At 38.5% G+C, this 23499-nt stretch overlaps 1 protein-coding gene across 3 annotated transcripts; it reads right to left on the bottom strand.

The window, feature by feature from the left end:
• Positions 1-282: 282 nt before the first annotated feature.
• PALB2 (partner and localizer of BRCA2) lies at positions 283-23418 on the bottom strand. Of its 3 annotated transcripts, XM_012780179.3 has the most exons (13): positions 23212-23418; positions 20428-20487; positions 20212-20314; positions 17059-18546; positions 13677-14494; positions 13248-13319; positions 11233-11394; positions 9889-9974; positions 9505-9666; positions 8142-8258; positions 5899-5986; positions 3580-3728; positions 287-967 (listed from the first exon to the last, which is right to left on the bottom strand). In XM_012780179.3, the coding sequence occupies exons 1-13, from the start codon at positions 23257-23259 to the stop codon at positions 757-759; spliced, it is 3564 nt and encodes a 1187-aa protein (XP_012635633.2). In that variant the 5' UTR covers positions 23260-23418; the 3' UTR covers positions 287-756. The 3 variants fall into 3 exon arrangements, with proteins under 3 accessions (XP_075851296.1, XP_075851295.1, XP_012635633.2); XM_075995180.1 differs by lacking the exon at positions 8142-8258 and having other exon boundaries at positions 285-967; XM_075995181.1 differs by lacking the exons at positions 13677-14494; positions 17059-18546; positions 20212-20314; positions 20428-20487 and having other exon boundaries at positions 283-967.
• Positions 23419-23499: the final 81 nt, after the last annotated feature.

Below are 23499 nucleotides of genomic sequence, written 5' to 3' on the forward strand. Positions count from 1 at the left end.
TTTCCTTTTTCTTTTTTGTGTTTTATCACAGCTTGTTGGAAAAATTTACTCTTACTATGTAAACATTAGAAAAAAATTTTTTTCCTTGGGGCCACTGTGTTTTATTATGAAAATAGAATAAAAAGTTTGAAAACAAAATGATCCTTTCTAATTTAATGAAAAACAAAATTTATTTATTTCTATTCATTTAATACACATTTTTAGAATTAATTTGTTAATATTAATTGTAACAATAAGAACATCAACATGTAAGATTTTCACAAACCAACTGCTGGGTTTTGCCCAGGTTTTGCTTCACAAGGCCTTGGGCTCAAAACTAGCTTGTGTTAAATACATCTCATGTGGCAGTTAATGTGTTAAATATTCTAATTGGATAATAATTAGTTCTTATTTCTGAAAGTGACCTTAATACAATGGGAAAATAAAGAATATGCCAAGCAGAATGTATCAAAATAAATATTTATTGACATCTGAAGCTTTATATACACCTTAAAAAACAAATGTGCAAATGTGGGAATTACAAAAATCAACTTAAAACCCTTTTCCCCAACAAAGTATTTCCCCACCAAACATTCGAGATCAGTGGTGCCACCACGAGAAGAAAAATAAGTCTGTCTGGATGTATACATCAATTATTATAAATGTCATGCAGACATTCTCCTTTATGCTTCCAACTCCAAAAAATACTAAGAATACAAGTATACCCAGAGAATTGTATTTTGGTACAATAGTAAGAATTTTCCATCTTACCCTAACTTACAAGTAGCGGTATATAAATATATTTCCATCTTTTTGTCCAGCCAGCAAATGAGAATCTGTACCTGACCATTTCACGAAAGACCAATTTTGGTCAGGGACAGGTGGAAGGAAAGCAGTGCAATGACCAAGAAGTAAGTCCCAAATGGCAATTGCTCCAGAAGTCAAGACTGCTGCTGCACAATGATCTTTCACGTCACCTTCCAGGAACCTGATACCAAACAGAGAAGAAACAATTTAGATCACATATGAAAAAAATAACTTTTCACCCCTGGGACACATGTTCAAATCTAATTTTTTTAATAGGCCAAAACCATGTTTCCCTAAGGATTAACAGAAACAAAAATCCCTGTAACTACATTTGCGATCCTAGAGAACTACTGGCTAGTGTGTTACAGTTCTGGAAAGAATCACATGTCCAGTCCCTGCCTATCTCTCTGATGCATCTTGTACCACTCAAAGGCTAGCTCACAGTGGCCTGCCTTCCATTCTTCACATGTGCCAAACCCGGTCTCACCTCAGTGTCTTTGCTGTTGCTATTCTCTCTCCCTGGCAGGCTCTAAGTTGCAGATCTTAGCCTGACTGGGTTTTTTTCATCATTGAGGCCCTCTCCTTCACATCTAATCTGCTATGTGAAGTAGTGCACACGAATACTGTATTCTGTTCCCTTCCCTATGACATTATCTGTTTTTATCTTCATAGTACTTTTCACTATGTGAGATTACCCTATTTCTGTATGTGGTAGGTCCTTCCCCCATAAAAATGTAATAAGCATGATGAAGCTGAAACCTAGTTGTCTTCTTGAGATAGGGGCTCTGTGGTCAGCCACCTGGGTATACATTTTAACTCTATAATGTAAGCGCTGTGCAGCCCTAGGAAAGTTATTTAACTTCATCAGTAAAACAGGGAGGATGATGACAACATCTACTTCATGGGACTGTTGTGAGACTGAATGAAATAGTTCATTCAAAAAAAGCTTAGCGTAGTACCTGGCACACAGGAAGTGCTCAACAGAAATTAACTATTATTATTTAATATTACTCTCTGCTGTATCACTGACACTTGCAGAGTGCCAGGTGTACAGTCAGCTCCCAAAGAATGTTATTTGAATGAACTGAACAATATTTTTATCCCTAGCTCCAAACTTTGTGCACCTAACTCCTAACCCATTTTTGGAAGCTCCGTAAAGTTTTCTTTGAAAGTTTCTTCCCAACCTTCCACTGTTAAAGTCCCCCTCTATTCTTGTGCTCCTAAACAGTGTAAGCCTCATGCATGTGCCCTTTGTGCACTGACCGCTAGTCACTAGTTTTCGCTCCTAACTTCCATGAAATTAGAAATAGTAGTGCTAAATGTTTGTGTCACCCCAAAATTCATCTTTGAAATTTTATCTCCAATGTGATGATCCTAGGAGGTGGGGCCCTTGGGAGATGATTAGGTCATGAGAGCTAAATTCTCGGATGGCATTAGTGCCCTTATAAAAGAGGCCCCAGAGAGCTGCCTTGCCCTTTCTATACTGTGAGGCCACAGCTAGAAGTTCCATCTATGAACCAGGAAATGAGCCCTCACCAGACACCAAATCTGCCAGCACCTTGATATTGGACTTCCCAGCCTGTAAAACTGTGAGAAGTAAATTTCAGTTGTTTGTAAACTATCTAGTTTACAGTATTTTGGAGTAGCCTGAATGGACTAAGACATCTTCCTATAGGAATGACATCAAATAGGCTTGCACGCTTTGCTGAAAAGATGCATTTGAAAAGTGACGATGAAAATCTTTGATCAAATAGTTATCTTTATCTTCAATTTCTAGGTCAATGACTACAGTTCTCTCTCCATATCCAAGAAAGCAAGTTCTTCATGCAAATACATACTGCAGATGATAGTTCTGAGGTTCTTTTTAACAACATCTACAGAAGCGCCATAGCTGGCTAAGTGCACAGGGATAGAGAATGTGTTTTGGAACGTGTATTAATCAAGTAAGCTTTGTACAAGGTCCAAAGAAACATGCACTGTAATTATCAAGGTTCCTTATCTTTGTGAGGTATTAAAGCCAGACTTTGTGATCTTGATTTCTAAGTATTTTCAATCTCTGCTTCTAATTTTAAACATCATGATGGTGTGCACCTATAGTCCCAGCTATTCAGGAGGCTGAGGCAGGAGGATCACTTGAGCCCAGGAGTTTGGGGTTGCAGTGACCTATGATAATGCCACTGCATTCTAACCAGTGTGACAGATGGAGACTCTGTCTCATTAAAAAAAAAAAAAGCAGTCTTTAGGAATTACATGTTCAGACATTGCTTGGTTGACCTAAAATATCAGCACTACTTCAAAGCTCTATGCAGCTCAGAAAACTCTTGGGATGCCAATAACTGTGTCAGTAGCATTAGTCAATAGATAAATAAATATTTATCAATAAATACCTATCAACTACCTGCGTGATGGAGGCACAGTCAGATTTCAAAGTGAAGATGTCTTCCTAAAGTACATTTAAAACTTCCTGAGTTTTAGTTTAGAAAGAACATAGCTTATAAGTATTTTGAGGAGAACATTGATTACTCTCTTTGTATTTAAAATGTTTCCCTAATGGGAAAACACAGGGGGCTTGAATACACATAAAAAAAACTATCTAATCCCATTTCCATCAGGATGTAGGGAACCTGGGACTAACAGCCACTAAATTTCATTCTACTTCTTAACATTTTTTTGTGCTCTGTCGTATTTCCTGTTTTCCATTCATCTAAGTGACACAAAATGTCTGGTATTTGTATTTGCACAGTGCCTTTCAAAATGTCACACCCACTGAATAGCAGTCACGCACACACTTGCCTTCCAGCCTGCCCTTGAGGAAGACAGTACAGCATCACACCCACATTCAGGGTCGTCTTAGGGTTAATCACAATCAGCTGAAACACAGGACTTCCCAACGACTCACTCTCTTTGGCACAAGGATGACTCAGAACAACAAATAGGAGCCCCTAATTTAGGAGAAAAATTAATAATCAAATAGACAGTCTAGAGTATGTTGGGAAAAAGAAAAGGTTGGCAGAGACAAAACCAAAGAATCACAGAAATGATCAATAGGTTCTTAAGTATCCGGGATTTAGTCATTGACTTCACTGTTGTTGTTTTTGTTTTCAGGCAGAAACTGTTGAGATTCTAACCAGCTGGACTTCTGGCTTCTCTAGGGTAAGGCTTCTAATGTTTTTCTGAGCCAATCTTGCCAGGCATGAATCTAGCTGACTCATCAATTTCCTCTACCTTAGATACCTTAGCTACTACTACATTTCATGCCATTCATTTGGGGAAAATTTGGCATAGAAAAAGAGGACATATAAACATGTGCAGGGAGTCTTCAAATTAGAAATATTCATTTGTAAGCTGGTTTTGGAAAATTCAGAACACATTTTCCCATAAAATGTGACAACTTTGTAAGAGGTAACTGGATTCTTAGGCTAGCTACAATAGCCTATTCAAAACCCAGACATTGCTATTCTCTACTAAGAATAAGGGTGAAAAAAAAAGATACCATATCTATAGCTGTTTCTGTGGGAAAATATGTTGAAGATATCTCCCAGCTTTAAAATTACAGACTCTAATAATATTAGTGTTTGTATGTGTGTATGCATACATGCATACATATGTAGATGTATGGTATACATTGAGAATATTTCTCTTTGGATGTAAGATGGAGAAAATTAAACCATATGGCTATTTTAGAATTAGTAGCATACATTTTCTACTTCATACGTATTTAAAATGATTGAATTTATCAATGAAAATGAATTACTTTTGTGTTTAGAGAACTGAGATTTTTTAAATGTTAAATGCTATACACTTAATAAGGGGTTCACAAACTATGGCCCATAAGGCAAATCCAGCCCAATGCTTATTTCAGTATGGTCCATGAGCTGAGAATGTTTTTCACATTTTAAAATGGTTAAAAAAAAATCAGAATAACAACATTTTGTAATATGTAAAAATTATATGAAATTCATGTTTCAGTATGCATAAAGTTTTATTAGAACACAGCCACATGCACTGTTTACACTGTCTATGGCTGATTTTGCACAAAAATGGCAGAGTAGAGTGTTTACAACAGAAACCATATGGCTAGCAGAGCTATAAACATTTGCTATCCGGTCCTTTATGGAAAAAGTTAACCAATCCCTACACTAAACAATAGTGCAATAAATAATAAACTATTATTTCTGAAGGTTGGCTTTATGGGGGACTTTTACTTACTATCTTACACATTTCTGTGTTAAACGGTTTAATATCAAATAAAATCAATGTTGTAATATAAAAAAATGAATATAAAACATGTAAAAAAACATGTAATATAAAAAACATGAAATTATTTAAATGCATAATAAATAAATTCTAGAGACGAATTCAACTCTCTTATTCAAAGGATGAAAACAGTTAAGCTCAAAATTATATGATTATCTAAGAATATCTAAGCTCACACAGCCTCTGAGTTCAATTCCACGGTTCCTGCTAGACTAGGGCAAGATTTACTCTTTGCATTCAAAGCCTCTGGGTGCCTGATATTCTCAAGGCTATCACTGATACTAGGCAAGTCGGTCTCTATACAAGCGCTGAGCCTGCTGCTGCTTCCTCTGCTTGTGGCTTCAATGGTGGATAGTCAGTTATTTCTCAGTCCTGGACAACTTCCTTCAACCTGTTTAGATGTCAAAACTAGACTATAAGCCAAGACTATTAGCATAACGGTTAAGTACCTGGTTTGTTTCTATGTGGGAACACTAAAGCTTAAGGGAAAAACATGTCTAGGACCATTTAGTCCTCTCTAGGGCTACTCACACACATCCTAAATCATTTATGGTAATGTGGTAATGTGGCTGGGAATCAAGTCTGATAATAATAATAATAGGGAAATTATTTCTCAGTACAAATTCACAGCTAGAAATAAATGCTTGCCTTCAAGTCATACAGCCAGAAAATTTCCCAGGCAATTATAATACATTGTACCAACACTTATTTTCATTCATAAATTTCAAGAAAGAACAAACAAACACTGCTATCCAATTTTGAAAAAACAGCCAACAGGCAGCATCTGTTAATTACTATTTACAGCTTATTGCTCTCACTTAGTGAGACCAGTGGTCCTAGCCAATAGTTACTTACCATTTCTGAATAGGCTTTGTGACAGACTGAAGCTTGGTAAGAATCATCAATGTGCATCTTTTTCAGAAGTTGACCAGTTTTTAAATTCCTTGAATACCAAAAATAAATAAGCCAATCACATTCTTTTAGCAAACTGGTTTTCACATAATATTCTCTTATCCATCATAGCATCTTTTCGGAGGTGACCAAGGGAATACTAAGGGACACACTACCTTAGTTTTGTTTAGTCATAGATTTAGCTAAAATTAGCTCTATAGGGTAACTTTGCCAATAGTTTAACTTGATAGTTTAACCTTAGGTTGAATCTGCTACACCACTAGGGATAAGTCTCTCCAATTTCCAAGGGAAAAGTTTTCCATTATCTCATTAAACTAGTACAATGTCTGTGGAAAGTAATATGGAGATACCTCAAAGAGCTAAAGTAGGCCGGGCGCGGTGGCTCACGCCTGTAATCCTAGCTCTCTGGGAGGCTGAGGCGGGCGGATTGCTCAAGGTCAGGAGTTCAAAACCAGCCTGAGCAAGAGCGAGACCCCGTCTCTACTATAAATAGAAAGAAATTAATTGGCCAACTGATATGTATATAAAAAATTAGCCGGGCATGGTGGCGCATGCCTGTAGTCCCAGCTACTCGGGAGGCCGAGGCAGTAGGATCGCTCGAGCCCAGGAGTTTGAGGTTGCTGTGAGCTAGGCTGACGCCACGGCACTCACTCTAGCCTGGACAACAAAGTGAGACTCTCTCTCAAAAAAAAAAAGAGCTAAAGTAGAACTACCATTTGATCCAGCAATCCCATTACTGGCCATCTACCCAAAGGAAGATCTGCACTCGAATATTTATAGCAGCACAATTCACAATTGTAAAGATGTGGAAACAACCCAAGTGCCCATCAATATATCAGTGGATTAACAAAATGTGGTATATGTATACGATGGAGTCCTACTCAGCCACAAAAAACAATGGTGATCTAGTACCTTTTGTATTATCCTCGATAGAGCTGGAGCCCATTCTACTAAGTGAAATATCACAAGAATGGAAAAACAAGTACCACATGTACTCACCATCAAATGGTTATGAACGGATCAACACTTATGTGCACATATAGTAGTTACATTCATTGGGTGTCAGGCAGGTGGGAGGGGGCAGGAGGGGATAGGTACATTCATACCTAATGGGTACTGTGCCCACTGTCTGGGGGATGGACACACTTGAGGCTCTGACTCAGGAGGGGCAAAGGCAATATATGTAACTTAAACATTTGTACCCCATAATATGCTGAAATAAAAAAAGAAAGAAAAGAGGTGGCAGGGGACTTCTCAACTTGATTTCCCGCTCACAAATTTGTTAATTTGGTTCCCGTTATCATACTTTTTTTTGGTATATCTAGTAACTTTGGACGTATCTTAGATACAGTGTTATGTTGCAAAAACTGTGGATTCTGTTAGGTTCCTCTGAAGAATATTCATTTTGTTTATTTATTCTAGTAAATAGTTAACTTGGCCGCTCTTCAACTCCAAATACTGAAATCCCAGTTTAGTTCTTTCAGTCTTACCTGGGCTGCTTGTAGTCTGCCCTTGAACATGTAGTTTGAAAAGTCAGCCAGATATTTAAACAAAGCTTATACCTAGAATTTAGGTTTCCTTCTTTGGCTCTCTCCTATTTGGGACTTTTCTCCCTCACTTTCTAGTTGCTGTCATTACCCTGAACTCTGTCCTTTGGTTCTCTAAGCCAGTAGGACAGAAGGTCTTCTGTTAAGCTTTTAGTCACCCTGTGGGCAGACCAGGGCCTGTCTTCTGGCTTAAAGTCATAAGAATGGGAAACTCGCCTAGTGCCATTTCCATCTCCTAACTGGAGAAACCCCTCCAGTATCTTTCTTCTTTTTCTTGCTCTCTGGTGCCTTCAGATAGTTGTTTTTCATATTTTGTACATATTTTGATAGTTATTTGAGGGAAGAGAGTGAGTGGGTCTGATAGAAGCTACTTGGCCACTAACCAGAAGGAAAAACAAGTGGATCATTTTGACAATATTTCATTTATTTTAAAATAGTCTATTCAGAATGATCTTTTTCACAATGCCCAAATTAATATGATGTTCTTGGTAAGACAAGTATATAGCATCTGACAGTAAAAAAACAAGACACAATCATACTTACATATACTCTCTTATCTACTCTTCACAACACTATAAAATTAGAGGTATATCCTCATACTACAGAGGAAGAAACTAAGGACCTACAGGGAAAGCTTACCAAATAACAATGTTGTTCATGACAGTAGTACCTAGCAGAGCTTCCTGCATCCCTTGGACCTCAGCAAAAGTTAGTACAGTTTCCTCAGGGGGCATCAAAAACTGCTTTTCTTTGTTTCTGCATTTAAAACAACAATATTAAAAATTAGTACTTTGCACCAAAGCAGTTTCTAAGCAGCCCTTCTACACATTAATGAATTATGCATAACAAAAACTAAATACCAAGAAAAAAATTTATTTATTTATTTTTATTTTTTTTTGAGACAGAGTCTCACTCTGTTGCCCAGACTAGAGTGCCATGGCATCAGCAAAGCTCACAGCAACCTCAAACTCCTGGGCCCAGGCAATCCTCCTGCCTTAGCCTCCCGAGTAGCTGGGACTACAGGCACTCACCACCATGCCTGGCTAATTTTTTCTATATACTTTTAGTTGGCCAATTAATTTCTTTCTATTTTTAGTAGAGATGGGATCTTGCTCAGGCTAGTTTCGAACTCCTGATCTCGAGTGATCCTCTCACCTCGGCCTCCGAGAGTGCTAGGATTACAGGTGTGAGCCACCGCGCCTGGCCCCAAGAAAAAAATTTAAACCATAAAATGTGTGTTCTAAACTTTCTACAATGACGATATGTTACTTTTCTATTATCTACTTGGATATGACATTATCCTTGTTTCCTCCCTCTCGATCTTCTCAAACAAGTCCTAATGATTTTATCATCTCATTTCTCACAAATCTGTTTCTTGTCATCTCCACTAACGTATTTCTAAATTAAACAATCTGTCTCTTGCCCTAGATTACCACAATAGGTCATGACTAAATAAGACAAACAATGTCCCTGCCCTCTGTCATTAGGAAAGACAAATAATAATGAAGTATAACAAGTATATGACAGGACAACTATCAGTTTAGTTTTCAACAGGTTGAATTTGAGGTGTCTGCAAGATGTCTAATAAATACATATTCAGGTCTAGAGCTCGAGAAGAGCTCACAGCTAGAAATGTATGTTTGCAAGTAGTCAGCATCTAGATGGTCACTGAAGCAATGGACACCAAGTGTATGGAATGAGGAAAAGATCTACGAACCTGAGGTACTTCTAATATTTAAGAAACACACAGAGATTTCAAAGAAGACCACAGAAAGAGAAAACTACATTTGCTGAGCTTCTCCACTCCATTAACTTCTTCCCTGTCATGTCTGGCTTCCATCTCTCTAACCAGCATCTACGTGACAACCTTGTGTTGAAGCCATGCCTACTGTATTACACCTATAGCACAGAAAAACAATATCCTAATAATCCAACTTTCTCTGAAGCCTATGATAAAATCATTCTTTATCCAATAGTTAAAATCAACCAATGCTTTTCTTACCCTCCATCTTCTGCAAATGTCATGATTTCCACTTGGTGATCACAAAGGGTCCCACTGCTATTAACTAGCCTCCTCTTTGTTAGGCCAAGCACAGCTTTTATATTTCCAGATTTCAGTAGCAACTGCTTTTCACTTCCATCATCAGGGGAACAAAATAATGCCCTAAATCAAATTAAGGAAAAAGGAGAAGTTAGGAATAAGCCTTTAATATTAAAGGACTAGGTTAGATTTTAAATGTAAATGATTTTTAAAAAACAAAATCTCTCTTTAGACCTAAATTCACATTCTTTCAAGTCTCAAGGTTAGGTTATAACCTGCACTCAAAACAAGCTGATGGAGACAAAGATAAAGGGGGGAAAAATCCCTCGTTGGGAATTAACATACCTGATTTCTCTGATTTCTAAATTTCCCAAAGCTACACACACAAGATTACAAACATCAGGCACTGGAACTATTTGTAATACCGGAACCTAAATAAAACAAAGCAGCCAAAAATTATACTTGGTTGTTTCATTTTTAATTTAAAATTTTCTAAAATTTATCACATTCTTTTGTATTTTCACTGTACCAGCATAGTTTCCAACATTTGAAGAAATGTGAGAAGGCTCAGAAAACATTCTCTTTTTATAAGCTATAAATCCAAATAAGCTATATGCAAAATAGTGTTTACTTAACATTTATTTAACGTACTATATTATTCTAACAATAAGGGAATAATTAAGTAAATTCTGGCATGTGAATGAAGAAAACATTATGCAGCCATTTAAAATTATGTTTGTTCACTCAGCTAGCAAAGCACAGAGCTAGAACTTATGGATATAGTGGAGAATGAGAATGAAGCATAAAGAAGTATGAAGACTATGTAGAAACAAAGAAAAAATGTTTATATGGTAATCGAGAAAAGACAGATCTAAAGCTATTAAGCATACTAGGACTGCAACCATGTTAGATATGCATGAAGATTGACAAAGACTAGAAGGAAATACATATAGAAAAGAAGCAGAAATAAAGTTTTGGTGAAGGGCAAGGAATACAGATATGAGCAAGTTTGGAAGTCAGAAGAGACAAAAAATCCCAAGCCTCTCCAACAGGTCTGGTGTAAAACCATTTCTAGGTAAACCTGTGATAAAGCAAATAAAGCACAACGTTAATGGCACAGTACAGATAGTAGATAAATGGAGGCTCCCTGGACAACTTTTTCTGTATGTTTGAAAAAAAAATTTTTTTTTTTTTGAGACATAGTCTCACTTTGTTGCCCAGGCTAGAGTGAGTGCCGTGTTGTCAGCCTAGCTCACAGCAACCTCAAACTCCTGGGCTCAAGCAATCCTGCTGCCTCAGCCTCCCGAGTAGCTGGGACTACAGGCATGCGCCACCATGCCCGGCTAATTTTTTCTATATATATTAGTTGGCCAATTAATTTCTTTCTATTTATAGTAGAGACGGGACTCGCTCTTGCTCAGGCTGGTCTAAAACTCCTGACCTTGAGCAATCCACCCACCTCGGCCTCCCAGAGTGCTGGGATTACAGGCGTGAACCACAGTGCCCCAGCCTGTTTGAAAATTTTCATAATAAAATGTCGGGGGGGGGGGGGGGGGGGGGGGGGGGGGGGGGAACCTCATCTCCATTCTGCCTTGCATGGTAATGGAGCCCAACTGTGGTGAGCTGCCCATCTACATTATCATGCAAATGATTGCAAAGATCTCTTTCCCCTCTAAGATTCCCACTTACCTCCGTGAAGTGCCAAGTATAAATGTTTTTCCACTGCCAAGTGTCCAGAGGTTTCCAAAGAGAAACTGCATATTCACAAGCAGTTATGATACATGGCTCTTTAAGACCAGCTCTTTCCCACCACATGGCACTCACATCCACAGAACAAGAACCTGAAGGATTCTGACACAAAATGGCAACAACAAAAAATAATGAGATGTAATTAAAATAATGAGAGGTAAGTAAAATACTTCTTTTTTTTATATTTCATATTTTCTATTTAATTCTTTTTCCCCCCGTGTCTCTGTTTCCTGGTGATGAGATAGGTAAGTAAAATTGAAGCTTTATGCAAGTTAAAAGAACGAGCTTTTTTTTTTATTGAGACAGGGTCTCACTCTGTTGCCCAAGCTAGAGTGCAGTGGCATCAGCATAGTTTACCGCAATCTTGAACTCCTGGGCTCAAGGGATCCTCCTGCCTTAGCCTTCTGAGTAGCTGGGACTATAGGTGCACACTACCACACCCAGCTAATTTTCCTATTTTTTTGTAAAGACAAAAAGTCTCCCTATGTTGCCCAGGCTAGTCTTGAATTCTGGGCCTCAAGTGATCCTCCCACCTCAGCCTCCCAAAGTGCTAGGATTACAGGCCTGAGCCCCTGTAGCCCAGCCCGAAAGAGCTTTGTGGTTCTTATGAAACTAAAAACAAATTGCCTATACATACTTGCATCATGATGTATTAAAAAATGTATAGCTCCAGAATGGAATAAATTCTGATTTAATCACAAAAAGATAGCTCATAAGAACTTATCCATTTGAAAATTAAGCACCCTGATAGATGCACTCATGGATTGAAGAGGGAAAAACATTGAAACAACATACATTATACTTAATCTCCAATTATGACAAGGAAAGCACTGTGTATCCAAACCCACAGAGCATGGCCAAAGCAGTATTTCCAAGAAAAATCATAATCACAAAGGCATTTATCAGAAAACAAAGAAAGATTAAGTATACATCTCAGAAGTAAGTAAAAGAACAAAATAAGAACAATGAAAAACAGAGATTAGTAATTATAATTATTATAAATACAGAAATAAATGAGCTAGGAAAAAAAAACCCAATTAATAATCAACACAACCAAAACTCATTTTTGGTTTTTTTTTTTGGCAGACCGACAGAATGGACAAATCTCTTAAGTCTGATGTAGGAAAAAAAACTTCAGAAATGTGAGAATGGGGAGGAGAGCATGTATATGTATCTGCAAATACACAGAATAAAAAAAATCTATAATAATATTAATGAAATGGTTGATTCCTTATGAAACTAAGTTATTAAAATTGACTTAAGAATAGTTCTGAAACAGAGCATAGGTATTACTATATTACTATATATCTTTTATAGAAAAGAAATCTGGGGCTCAAAAGTTACATAATTTGTCCCAGGTGACACAGCCAGTAATTTGGCAGAAACATTTTAGATGGATTTGAAGCTCCTTCCTCCACACCAGTACTTTTCAACAGGAGGAGCTTTTGGGCCCCAATTCTCACTCCCACCCCCAGGACATTTAATAATGTCTTGAGACATTTTCAGTTATCACACAGCATAAAAAAGATTAATCATTCACTACATCAAAAGTTAGACCTACTACCCATTTTCTTATAAAGTGAAATCACCATAATTGATTCTTCTAGAAACATTATACCATTTGGGCAGAAGAGACATGAATGACTGGGGTTTCACTCTTTCTGTCCAAATGCCTGACTTAAATTCAGATAAGAAGTTGAGTTACTTGGCCTAAGTTGTTCTTGGCAATAGCTTGACATATAAATAAACTTCAGAGGAGCTCAAAATATAGAGGGGTAAATATTGCTAAAAACAAAGAATTCAAATCTGTTTTTCTGAATCTGTTTACCAATTTATTTAATAGTATTAAATAAAGAATAACCAGCCATATGATTGAATTCTTTTCAATTTTCTTATCAATTCATTAAATGTTTCACATGTAACACACAAGACACACTATATGGGAATATTCTGACCTTTAACTTTGAAACCAATTGTAGGTAGCCTGGGTTTAAGCTATCACAAGCAGGAAGATCTGCTATTTCAGTCTGCGGAAACAAAAGTCACACCATTAATCTACACTTTATGTATGATGTCTGCCTGCATCACTCACTCATCAAATGTCTACTTCATATGTTTTTATTTCCTTTGGTAACAGCAGCAAAGCTCCAAATGCAACTGTTTCATTGAAGACAAAGAGAATAGAATCCCCAATATTTAAAAGAAATGTATTTTAATTACCCATAATTTCCCCAGATTGAGTTTAATGTTTACAATGAAGTCGTATCAACGAAACATTTAAAATATTCTTAAACACCAAGGGGCGTAAGGAAGTCATGTTGTCCATTTTCATTAAGATATTTCATTCCTTCAGAAAAAAATTTCACAAAGGAAACAGATTGTACCTGTTCAATGGAATGTTTACATAACTCCTGGCATGTATTTCCACAGAGCTGATTTTCTTTGAAAGTGAATGACTCAACAGGCAGAGGTGTTGTTTGGGGCCCAGAGTCACAGTCACAGGTAGGTGGTCTTTGCCTACCTGACACATGCAGGCTGGTAACCAGTTTTGGTGGGCTGGTTGTACTATCACCAGCAAGACTGACTGTGTCATTCAAAAGAGAAACCTGGGGTGTAGAGCAAGTTTGTCCGACACCCTCTGTAGACACTTTTTCATAGCATGCTTGGGAGCCAAAAGCTGGAGTAGTACCTAAGATGGGGAAAGCAGGCGAACACATGTCAGCAGTAGGTCTGTCACTTTCCTCAGGTGCAACTGTATTTAAGGGAGTGAAAAGCAATATGGATGAAGAGAGGCCCTTATTTGTAGGCTGGCTTTTTAGATCTGACATTTTAGGATGTGCTTTTCCTGGTAGAACAGTAAGTTCCTTTTCCAAGTCCTCTATTTCTGTGTCTATTTGTTTAGGAATCAGTTCCTCCAGAATAGTAATACAATTTTCCTTCTTAAGATGCCTCTCTCCATAAATATTTGATTCAAAAGGTTCAATCAATCTTTCTAAGGATGATTTCAGTTTTTCAAGCTTAAGAGGCCCAAAGTCTTCATCAGGTAACTGAAAGTCTGTGATATTGAGAAAAGATGACAGTTGCTTTAAACTCAGCATTCTGTTTTTATGAAAATGAACACTGAAAGCATCATTGTCCAAAGATAAGTAAGCATTATCACTGGAAGACAGGAAGTCCTCTTTTTGACGATGACCTTCCTTCCCTAAAACAGAAAAATAAGTAACAACAACAGTAAAAAAAAAAACCCACAAAAGAGACATTAATACCCAACAAAGAATGAGCTTCTAAATCCAAATATAGTGGACAACATTCGTCACTTTTCCCACACAGGACTTTGAAACCTGGGTGAAGGGTCTGACGATGGTCATAGGTTGGTGGTTAACCATCTTTCTGCATTACCCAAAATGTATTGCTGACATCATTAACCAGGAGAAGGACAACTAGGGTCAACCAGTTGAGCTGGTTGAAGGACAACCAGCTCAACTACTGATTTGCTGTGTGACCCTGGACAATACAGTTCAGTCCATTTTCCCTCCTCTCATTATTCCTTTTAAGGGAACAGGACTAAAAATCTCTAACTTTCTGCCCACCTTGAGAACTATGATTCCACCAGACTGCCAGAATACAGTCTACAAAATGCTGGCTCTTCCAACTAAAGAAAACTCAGTCCTCTTTTCAAGCAAAGAGTAATTTACTACTCTTATTGTGAAAGGAATCCTGTAACATTTAAAATGTAGTTGTATCCAACTGATTAATGGATAAACAAACTGTGGTACAAACACATGATGGAATGACAGAATGTTATTCAGCCATAAAAAGGAAGGAAGTACTGATACATGTTACAACATGGATGTATCTTGAAAACATTATGCTAAGTGAAAGCAGCCAGACACAAAAGGTCACATATTATATAATTTCATGTATATGAAATACCCAGAACAGAAAAATTGTAAACCTATAGAAACAGAATGCAGATTGGTGGTTGCCTGGAGCTAGAGTGGACTGGGGAGAGAAAATGGGGAAGCAGTTGGTTAACAAATATGGGATTTAGGGGTAATAAAAATGTTTTAAAACTAGATACAAGTGTTATACATTATAAATGTACTATTAATAAATGCCACTGAATTGTTCACTTAATTTAAAATGGTCAATCTTGTTATAGGAATGTCACTTCAAGAAAAACTAAATGTAGCTTCTGCTTACTAAAATTACAACTATTTCAAAGTACTGTTTAAAAAGAAACTTTCTAGATTATTACCTACTTTGATTCCTTTGTATTCTTGTTGACTTAAAAAAGGATGAAAAAAGTCATGATTATTATTTTAAATTAATCAATCATAGCTCATAGACTAAGGTCTATGTCTAGTGGCACAGAGCAGACTGCTGCCTATTTTTTCTTCCTGTTGCCTCTTTTTGTACGTAAAGTTTTACTGAAACACAGTCACATTGTTTTTGGCTGCTTTAGCACCAGATTTTTCTTTTCTTTTCTTGCTTTTTGGAGACAGGGTCTTACTTTATTACCCAGGCTGGAGTACAGTGCCACAATCATACCTCACTGAAGGCCTGAACTCCTGGGCTCAAGCAGTCCTCCCACAGCAGCCTGATATTCCCACCTCAGCCTCCCAAGTAGCTGGGACTGTAGGTGCACACCACCGTACCTGGCTAATTGTTATATTTTTTTGGTAGAAAAAAAGCTTGTCTCAAACTACTGGCCTCAAGCTGTCCTCCCACCTTGGCCTCCCAAAGTGCTGGCATTACAGGTGTGAGCCACAGTGCCTGGCAGCACCACAGCTGAATAGTTGAGACAAAGCACAAAGACTCGATACCTCGTTTACAGCCACAATGAATTATTCAGTTCTTGTGCTCAGTTTATCAGATATGATTAACTCCTAGCAAATGAATGGAAAGTTTAAATTACAACATAGCCTTGCTTGCTGTCCTTCAAAATCTTGTGTCCCATGGACCTTACACAGACTACAGTAGATATTTTCCCAAAAAAGTTGCTCAGCTCTTTTTATTACATGATCATTTCTAAGAGAATCAGTTAATGTGCTCTTACTCTAACACACACTCCATTTTACTTCAAAAACACATCATATATTAGATATAAAGCTACCCATGGATAAAAATTGTGCTGTACCTGAATAATTTTTTTTTTTTTTTTTTGAGACAGAGTCTCGCTTTGTTGCCCAGGCTAGAGTGAGTGCCGTGACATTAGCCTAGCTCACAGCAACCTCAAACTCCTGGGCTCAAGCAATCCTGCTGCCTCAGCCTCCCGAGTAGCTGGGACTACAGGTATGCACCACCATGCCCGGCTAATTTTTTCTATATGTATTAGTTGGCCAATTAATTTCTTTCTATTTATAGTAGAGACGGGGTCTCACTCTTGCTCAGGCTGGTTTCGAACTCCTGACCTTGAACAATCCGCCCGCCTCGGCCTCCCAGAGTGCTAGGATTACAGGTGTGAGCCACAGCGCCTGGCCCTGAATAAATATTAATATTGGGTAAACACCCAATACATTTTCCTTTTCACTATCCATTTTTAACCATATTAATGAACTCTGGTACCATACTGTCAGATTTAAATAATTAAATTAATTAAAGTCACTCTAATCTCCCTGTGCCTTAGTTTCTTCACCTGTAAAGGGTGAATTCTACTTCATGTAGGATTGCTGTGATGATTCAATGTATCTGTACAGCATTTAGAAAGTACAAGGCACACAGTAAGTGTTAGCTATCATCATCATCAACGACATTTTGATTTACCTTGAACTTTCCTCTTAGCATGAATAATCGCTGTTTTGTTCCCATATTTGTGCAAGATGACTTCCTCCCCAGAACTGTTAATGTCCAAGGTGCCAGAAGTTGGCAAAAGTTGTTCATGGTGATCTAATGCTGAGAGGCAGATTGATTTTCTTTTTCCTCTGTGTCTTCTGCCAGTTAGCTGGGTAACTGCCTTCCTAGAAAAATCATTATCTTCAGTGGGCCCAGTGGGAGACTTGACTTCAGTTAATGAGAGAAGTTTCTGAGGACTTCTTGAACTTGATTGTCCTGTATATGTGTCAGACAACCTAATTTCACTTTGGTCAGTTTTCTCATTGGAAAGGTATAAATTTTCACTTGCTTTCTTATTTTTATTTTTAGATCCTTTTTTCCTGACACCCAGGTGACTTTGAATTACAGCCTCCAGAGCTACTTTTCTCTGGCAGTTTGACATGTGTCGTGTTGTTCTAACATAATATTCTGCAGGAAACAGAAGGCCTTCAAGCATTGTGCAAGAATATATTTGATTTTCTGTAGAAACAGGAGAGACTGCTTCTAGGCCAAGACTCTTAGATTGACCTAGAGCCTCATTTTCCTGAAGACATTCATTTCTACCATCAAGAGCATTACTGGAAGATTGTAAAGATGTCTCTGTATGATTTTGTTCTTTTAAGTTTTGGTTTTCATTTGCTGATAAGTTATTGTAAGTGACTTCATTTATAGAACATGAATTCTCTGCCTCTAAATTGTGACTTCTAGATAGCTGACCACTTGCACTTATAGCTTTATTTACTAATGGGAACTCTGTAAATATAGTCATTTTTTTGCTTTGTGCCTCTAAGTTTACAGATGAAGCAAGGCTAACATTTTTTAAGCCCTGAATAATAAGTTCACAGTTACCTTTAGGAGGCTTATGTTCAAGGTACTGACTATTACTGCTATCTGATGAAGTATGCAAAGGAATAATAGTCTCCTTGGGGAAATTAGTACTTCTTAGGAGTGTATCAACACTTCCTTCTGGTTTGGCAGTTGGTGGAATTAATACACCCTCTCCATCAGTTTCTGTAACTGGTCCTGGACAATCTGGAAGTTCGGACTTGGGAGAATTTGAAAGGTGAGTTCTTATTTCAGTTACCGGTGACTTACGATTTTTGCTACAGATTTCTCCCTGTAGTCTTTTTTTAGAGAGTATGAGTGAATCAGTGTCAAAGACACATTCTCTCTCCTGTGAAATAAATGTTCTCTTCTGCGGCTTCTTGCTCCTGCCTGGCATCTTACTCTGCCTTTTTCTACCATCAGGACCACTGGCCCTGTGGGAAAGATGTTCTTGGATGTCATCTGTTCTTTGTATAAATAATCCTTCTTGGCCATCTCCAGGGTTAAAGGACCCAGGCTCAACATCAAGTGTGATAGATGTCTTTTCTCCAGTTTTTTCATCAAAATGGGTGTTGATTTGCAACTTGTCACAAAGAGACACTTCATTTTTAGGTTCTGAGGAGGGAAAAAAAGTAAGTAATTATTATTTTCCTTTTAAAATGAAACAAAAAATATTTCACATTTATTTTTAAAGATTATATATTAATATAAATACTGCCAAACATTTATTTAAGGATCAATGGCATTTCATTTGGGCAGATCAGGGTTTAAGTTTTTTTTTGTTTTTTTTTTGAGACAGAGTCTTGCTTTGTTGTCCAGGCTAGAGTGAGTGCCATGGCGTCAGTCTAGCTCACAACAACCTCAAACTCCTGGGCTCAAGCGATCCTACTGCCTCAGCCTCCCGAGTAGCTGGGACTACAGGCATGTGCCACCATGCCCGGCTAATTTTATATATATATATCAGTTGGCCAATTAATTTCTTTCTATTTATAGTAGAGACGGGGTCTTGCTCTTGCTCAGGCTGGTTTTGAACTCCTGACCTTGAGCAATCCGCCCGCCTCGGCCTCCCAGAGAGCTAGGATTACAGGCGTGAGCCACTGCGCCCGGCCAGGGTTTAAGTTTTTAAAACAGTAATAAACTATAAAATTTTAAGTAAATATAAACAATGTAAACAAATAGAACTATACTTCAAAAAGTTTTTTAAATTAAAAGATCATCTATATTTTATCACCATCATCTTTTCTCTTCATTTTTAATCTCATGTATTTTTTGTTTTCTGGCTCAAGTAATTTAATATCACTCCTGTTTCAAAAGCCCCCAATTTTATGGTTTTAAATTACTCAAATTTTAACACCAGAAATGACTTTTTTTTCTGAGACAGGGTCTTACTCTGTTGCCTAGGCTAGAACACAGGGGCATCATCAAATAGCTCACTGCAATCTCAAATTCCTGGGCTCCAAGTGATCCTCCCACCTCAGCCTCCCAATTAGCTAGGATTACAGGTGCTTACCACCCCCCCCCCAGCTATTAATACTTTTTCTAGTTTTTGTAGAGAAGAAATCTCCCTATGTTGCCCAAGCTGGTCTCAAACTCTTGGCCTCAAGTGATCCTCCTGCCTTGGCCTCCCAAAAGTACTAGGATTATAGGTGTAAGCCAGGCCATAAATGACCATTGTTTTTTGGAGTATTTCCATCCACACTCTTTACTCTGTTCATACATAGATACTTAAATTTATTTTTTTTTTTTAGAGACAGGGTCTTAATCTGTCATCCAGGCTGGAGTGCAATGGTGTGATCATAGCTCACTACAACCCTGAACTCCCAGGCATGTAATCCTCCTGCCTCCACCCCCTGTAGCTGGGACTACAGGCATGCACCACCATGCCTGGCTAATTAAAAAAATTTTTTTTGTAGAGATGGGGTCTTGCTATGTTGTCCAGGCTGGTCTCAAACTCCCAACCTCAAGTGATCCTCCTGGCCTCCCAAAGTGCTGGTATTATAGGTGTGAGCCACTGTGCCTGGCCAAATTTTTTTTTAATTATCTTTCCAATATTTAAATAATAAATATAATTTCTAAAAGCTGAGGGTAAAAGAGCAACCAAATAAATAACCCAACTGAAAGCATAGCTTATTGAGTGGATTTTATGGCATATGGATTTTATGTTAAGTAAAAAGAATCTATTACTAGTCCTTATCTTCAGTCTGTGAGAAAAAGAACAGCAGCCAAATATATCTGGGAAATGAATAATAAAGCCAGCATAAGTGACTGGGGTAGCTTTACCTGAGTGGTTTAGCTGTGGTGAGATTTCCTGCTGGGGCAAGCAATCTTGTTCTTCTGCTGTTTTCTTAATAGTATTCTTAACCTTTTCAGCTTTTTGGGCACGCTAAAGAAAACAAAAGCAGCTCAAGAAATACATTTTCTTAAAAGCTTCATTATTGTCAAGAACTGTTTTTACATAGTTTGTATTGTAACACCTTAATTTGACAATTCACTCACCTGAAGGCGGGCTAGTGTCTTGCTGTATTCCCTTTTCAAGAATGCTAATTTTTCCTTCAACTGGAAGAAGAAAAACACCAATAATACTGAGCAAGTGCAAAGGTAGAATGAGAGGGAAAGGAGGCAGTGACTACCAGACATGAATACACAGTGCTTGGAGGGGTCCCTCAGCAAGATGTAGTGAAGGGAATAGCACTGGCTCATTCTGACCTACTTTCAAGTCTCAAAGAGCACCAAACTTTTTTTTAAAGTCATGCAGCAAGCTCTTTACTATCTCAGGATCTTTGCAAAAAAACTGTTCTTATCACCTGGAACATTTTCTGCCTTTGCTAATTCCTACTGATTCCTCAAGCCTTAACTTAGATTTTTATTTTGTTGGGGTAGACCTCTAGGTCCTTTTCTAAATCTAGGTTAGACACTATCCCTGCTCTATGCTTTCCTTACCACAGTACTTACCACACTATGTTATTTATTTCTCTGTTTCTTCCCATCACCCTAAGATCCTCAAAGGTAGCAGAAGCTGTCATCCTCAGTCATTCAACAAATGAATCTCTCATTTGTCATTTAATGGTCCAGTTATCTCTAGCATCTGGAACAATAACTAACACCCACTGTGTGTCAGTTTTTATTCCAGATAATAGAGATACAGTGGTCAGGGCAATCTACACACAGTAAGGGATACAGATAATAAACAAGAAAACAGATAATATGATTTTACAGGGTTATAAATATCTAGATAAACAGGGTCATATGAGAGAATTACTAGCCTACTGATGGGACTAATTTAGCTAGAGTGGTCAGACAGGCATTTCTGAGGACTACCATTTGAGCCAAGAACTGATGGAGAAAGGAGCTAGCTTTTTTAGAGGGAAAGGGATCCCAGGCAGAGAGAACCACAAATGTAAAAGCTCCATAGTGCAATAGGCTAAGTGTATTTGAGGAACACACAGAAGACCAGTGAAGTTGGTGCTGTCACTGCTGAATTCCTTAGACAGGCACACAGCAGGCATGCAACAAAAATTTATTAAATAAATAAATGAACTGGGCTGAGTCAAACTACTGTTCTCTGAAAGTTTAGATTCCCTTTGTTTTCTGTGGTTCAAAGGATTCTCTTAGCAGCACAGCAGCAAAGCCACCCCTGTTTTTTCTGCTTTCTAGGAACCTGTTAGAGGCACTCATCCTTCAGCTAATAAAACATCACCAAAATTTCTATCCTCAGAACCTACCTTAAAAAAACCCTACCAACTGCAAAACATGCTAATAGACGAACTGCCAACTGTGTGACTTTTTCTTAATTTTTCTCTTTCTAGCATTCTGTCTACCACAGCACTTCTAGTACTAAAGGAGTCTCCTCTGTCCTTACTCATTCTCAAATACACAACAATAAAAATAGCTGATACTTTTATATGTGCCTCAGTTGGAGCTAGGGACTTTTCTAAGTGACTTCTATGTATTGACTAATTTAACACAACAACCCTAGTAAGTAGATTTTATTATTAATATTATCATCACTATTTTACACATAAGCAAACTGAAACATGGATTCGTTTCAAAGCAATGTGTCTAAAATCATGCAGTTTATAAATGACATGATTCAAACCCCAAGTAGTAGGATTCTAGAGTCTGTGCCCTTAACCTTTACGCTTGCCTGCTTCCTACCAACCTTATTGATATCTGAGAATTATCTAGTTTACTTGTAAATGATGTTTCTCCCCCAACTAGAAGGTAAGCCAGGATAAGAGGATTGATGATTTAATGTGAATGAGTTTAACACAATTTAGCACAGCAAGCACAAGATACATTCAAGTTAACATCAGCACAAGCTGGAAACGACTGAAAACTCTATCACTGGAATAATATGAAATCAGGGCACTTTCAAACTACAGAATACTATATGAAACTTTTTTTTTTTTTTTTTTTTTTGGAGACAGAGTCTCGCTTTGTTGTCCAGGCTAGAGTGAGTGCCGTGGCGTCAGCCTAGCTCACAGCAACCTCAAACTCCTGGGCTCAGTGATCCTTCTGCCTCAGCCTCCCAAGTAGCTGCGACTACAGGCATGCGCCACCATGCCCGGCTAATTTCTTATATATATATATCAGTTGGCCAATTGATTTCTTTCTATTTATAGTAGAGACGGGGTCTCGCTCTTGCTCAGGCTGGTTTTGAACTCCTGACCTTGAGCAATCCGCCCGCCTCGGCCTCCCAAGAGCTAGGATTACAGGCGTGAGCCACAGCGCCCGGCCTTGAAACTTTTTTTTAAAGTAGGGTAAACATGTCCCAACGCGGATGTTAAACATGTAGAAGAAAAATGTAAATTGCAGAACTATTCAGATCATACCATTTATGAAAATTCTCCTCTCCAAAAAATACATAATTACTTTTTGGTGGTTAGGGATACACTCCTCCCCCGCCACAGACACACACAAACAAAACGAAAAGATCTGGAAGTACCAAACTGTTAAAAGATTTACTCGAGGGGACGAAGTAAAAGAAGGGAAGATTGAGAGTGTGGGAGGAGGAAGAGTGTCAAAGGGGACTTTATCCATACAGTTTTACATTTTGTATTTATGCATTGCTACAGTAATAAAAATTTGTTCTTTAAACGCCGCCACGTGAGCACCGCCCTAGTTTTCTATGCTTTCATTTCTGTGCCCCTTCAGCCCTGAGAGGAGGGTAGGTGAGAGGATACTGCTGCCCTCGGACGGCCGAGGAAACAAAGCCAGGCCTAAAAACCTGGGAAAGCAGGGGCACAGTCCTGCGTCCGCCCTTCCCGCACCCCCAGGCACCTTTTCCTTCTCTTCACAGCTGAGGGGCTTCCCGGGAGGCTCGTCCATTGGGCAGGCGGCCGGACGAAAAGAGCAGCCGTCGCCGGCCCCAGCCCCGCGGGCTCCGGGACCCAGCTGACCCTGGGGACCCGGGAGGCGCCCCGAAATAGAACGAAGACCCGGGGATCCCCTCCGCGCGCACCCAGCTGACCCAAAGCGGGCCTGGCGCGCTCTAAGCCCTGGCCAATTAAATCCACCGCTTGTCCTGCGCATGCGCAGCGGAGACTGCCGAACCACGGAGCGGGGCCG

Source organism: Microcebus murinus, chromosome 19 (assembly GCF_040939455.1).
Source record: "Microcebus murinus isolate Inina chromosome 19, M.murinus_Inina_mat1.0, whole genome shotgun sequence".
Taxonomy (NCBI): domain Eukaryota; kingdom Metazoa; phylum Chordata; class Mammalia; order Primates; family Cheirogaleidae; genus Microcebus; species Microcebus murinus.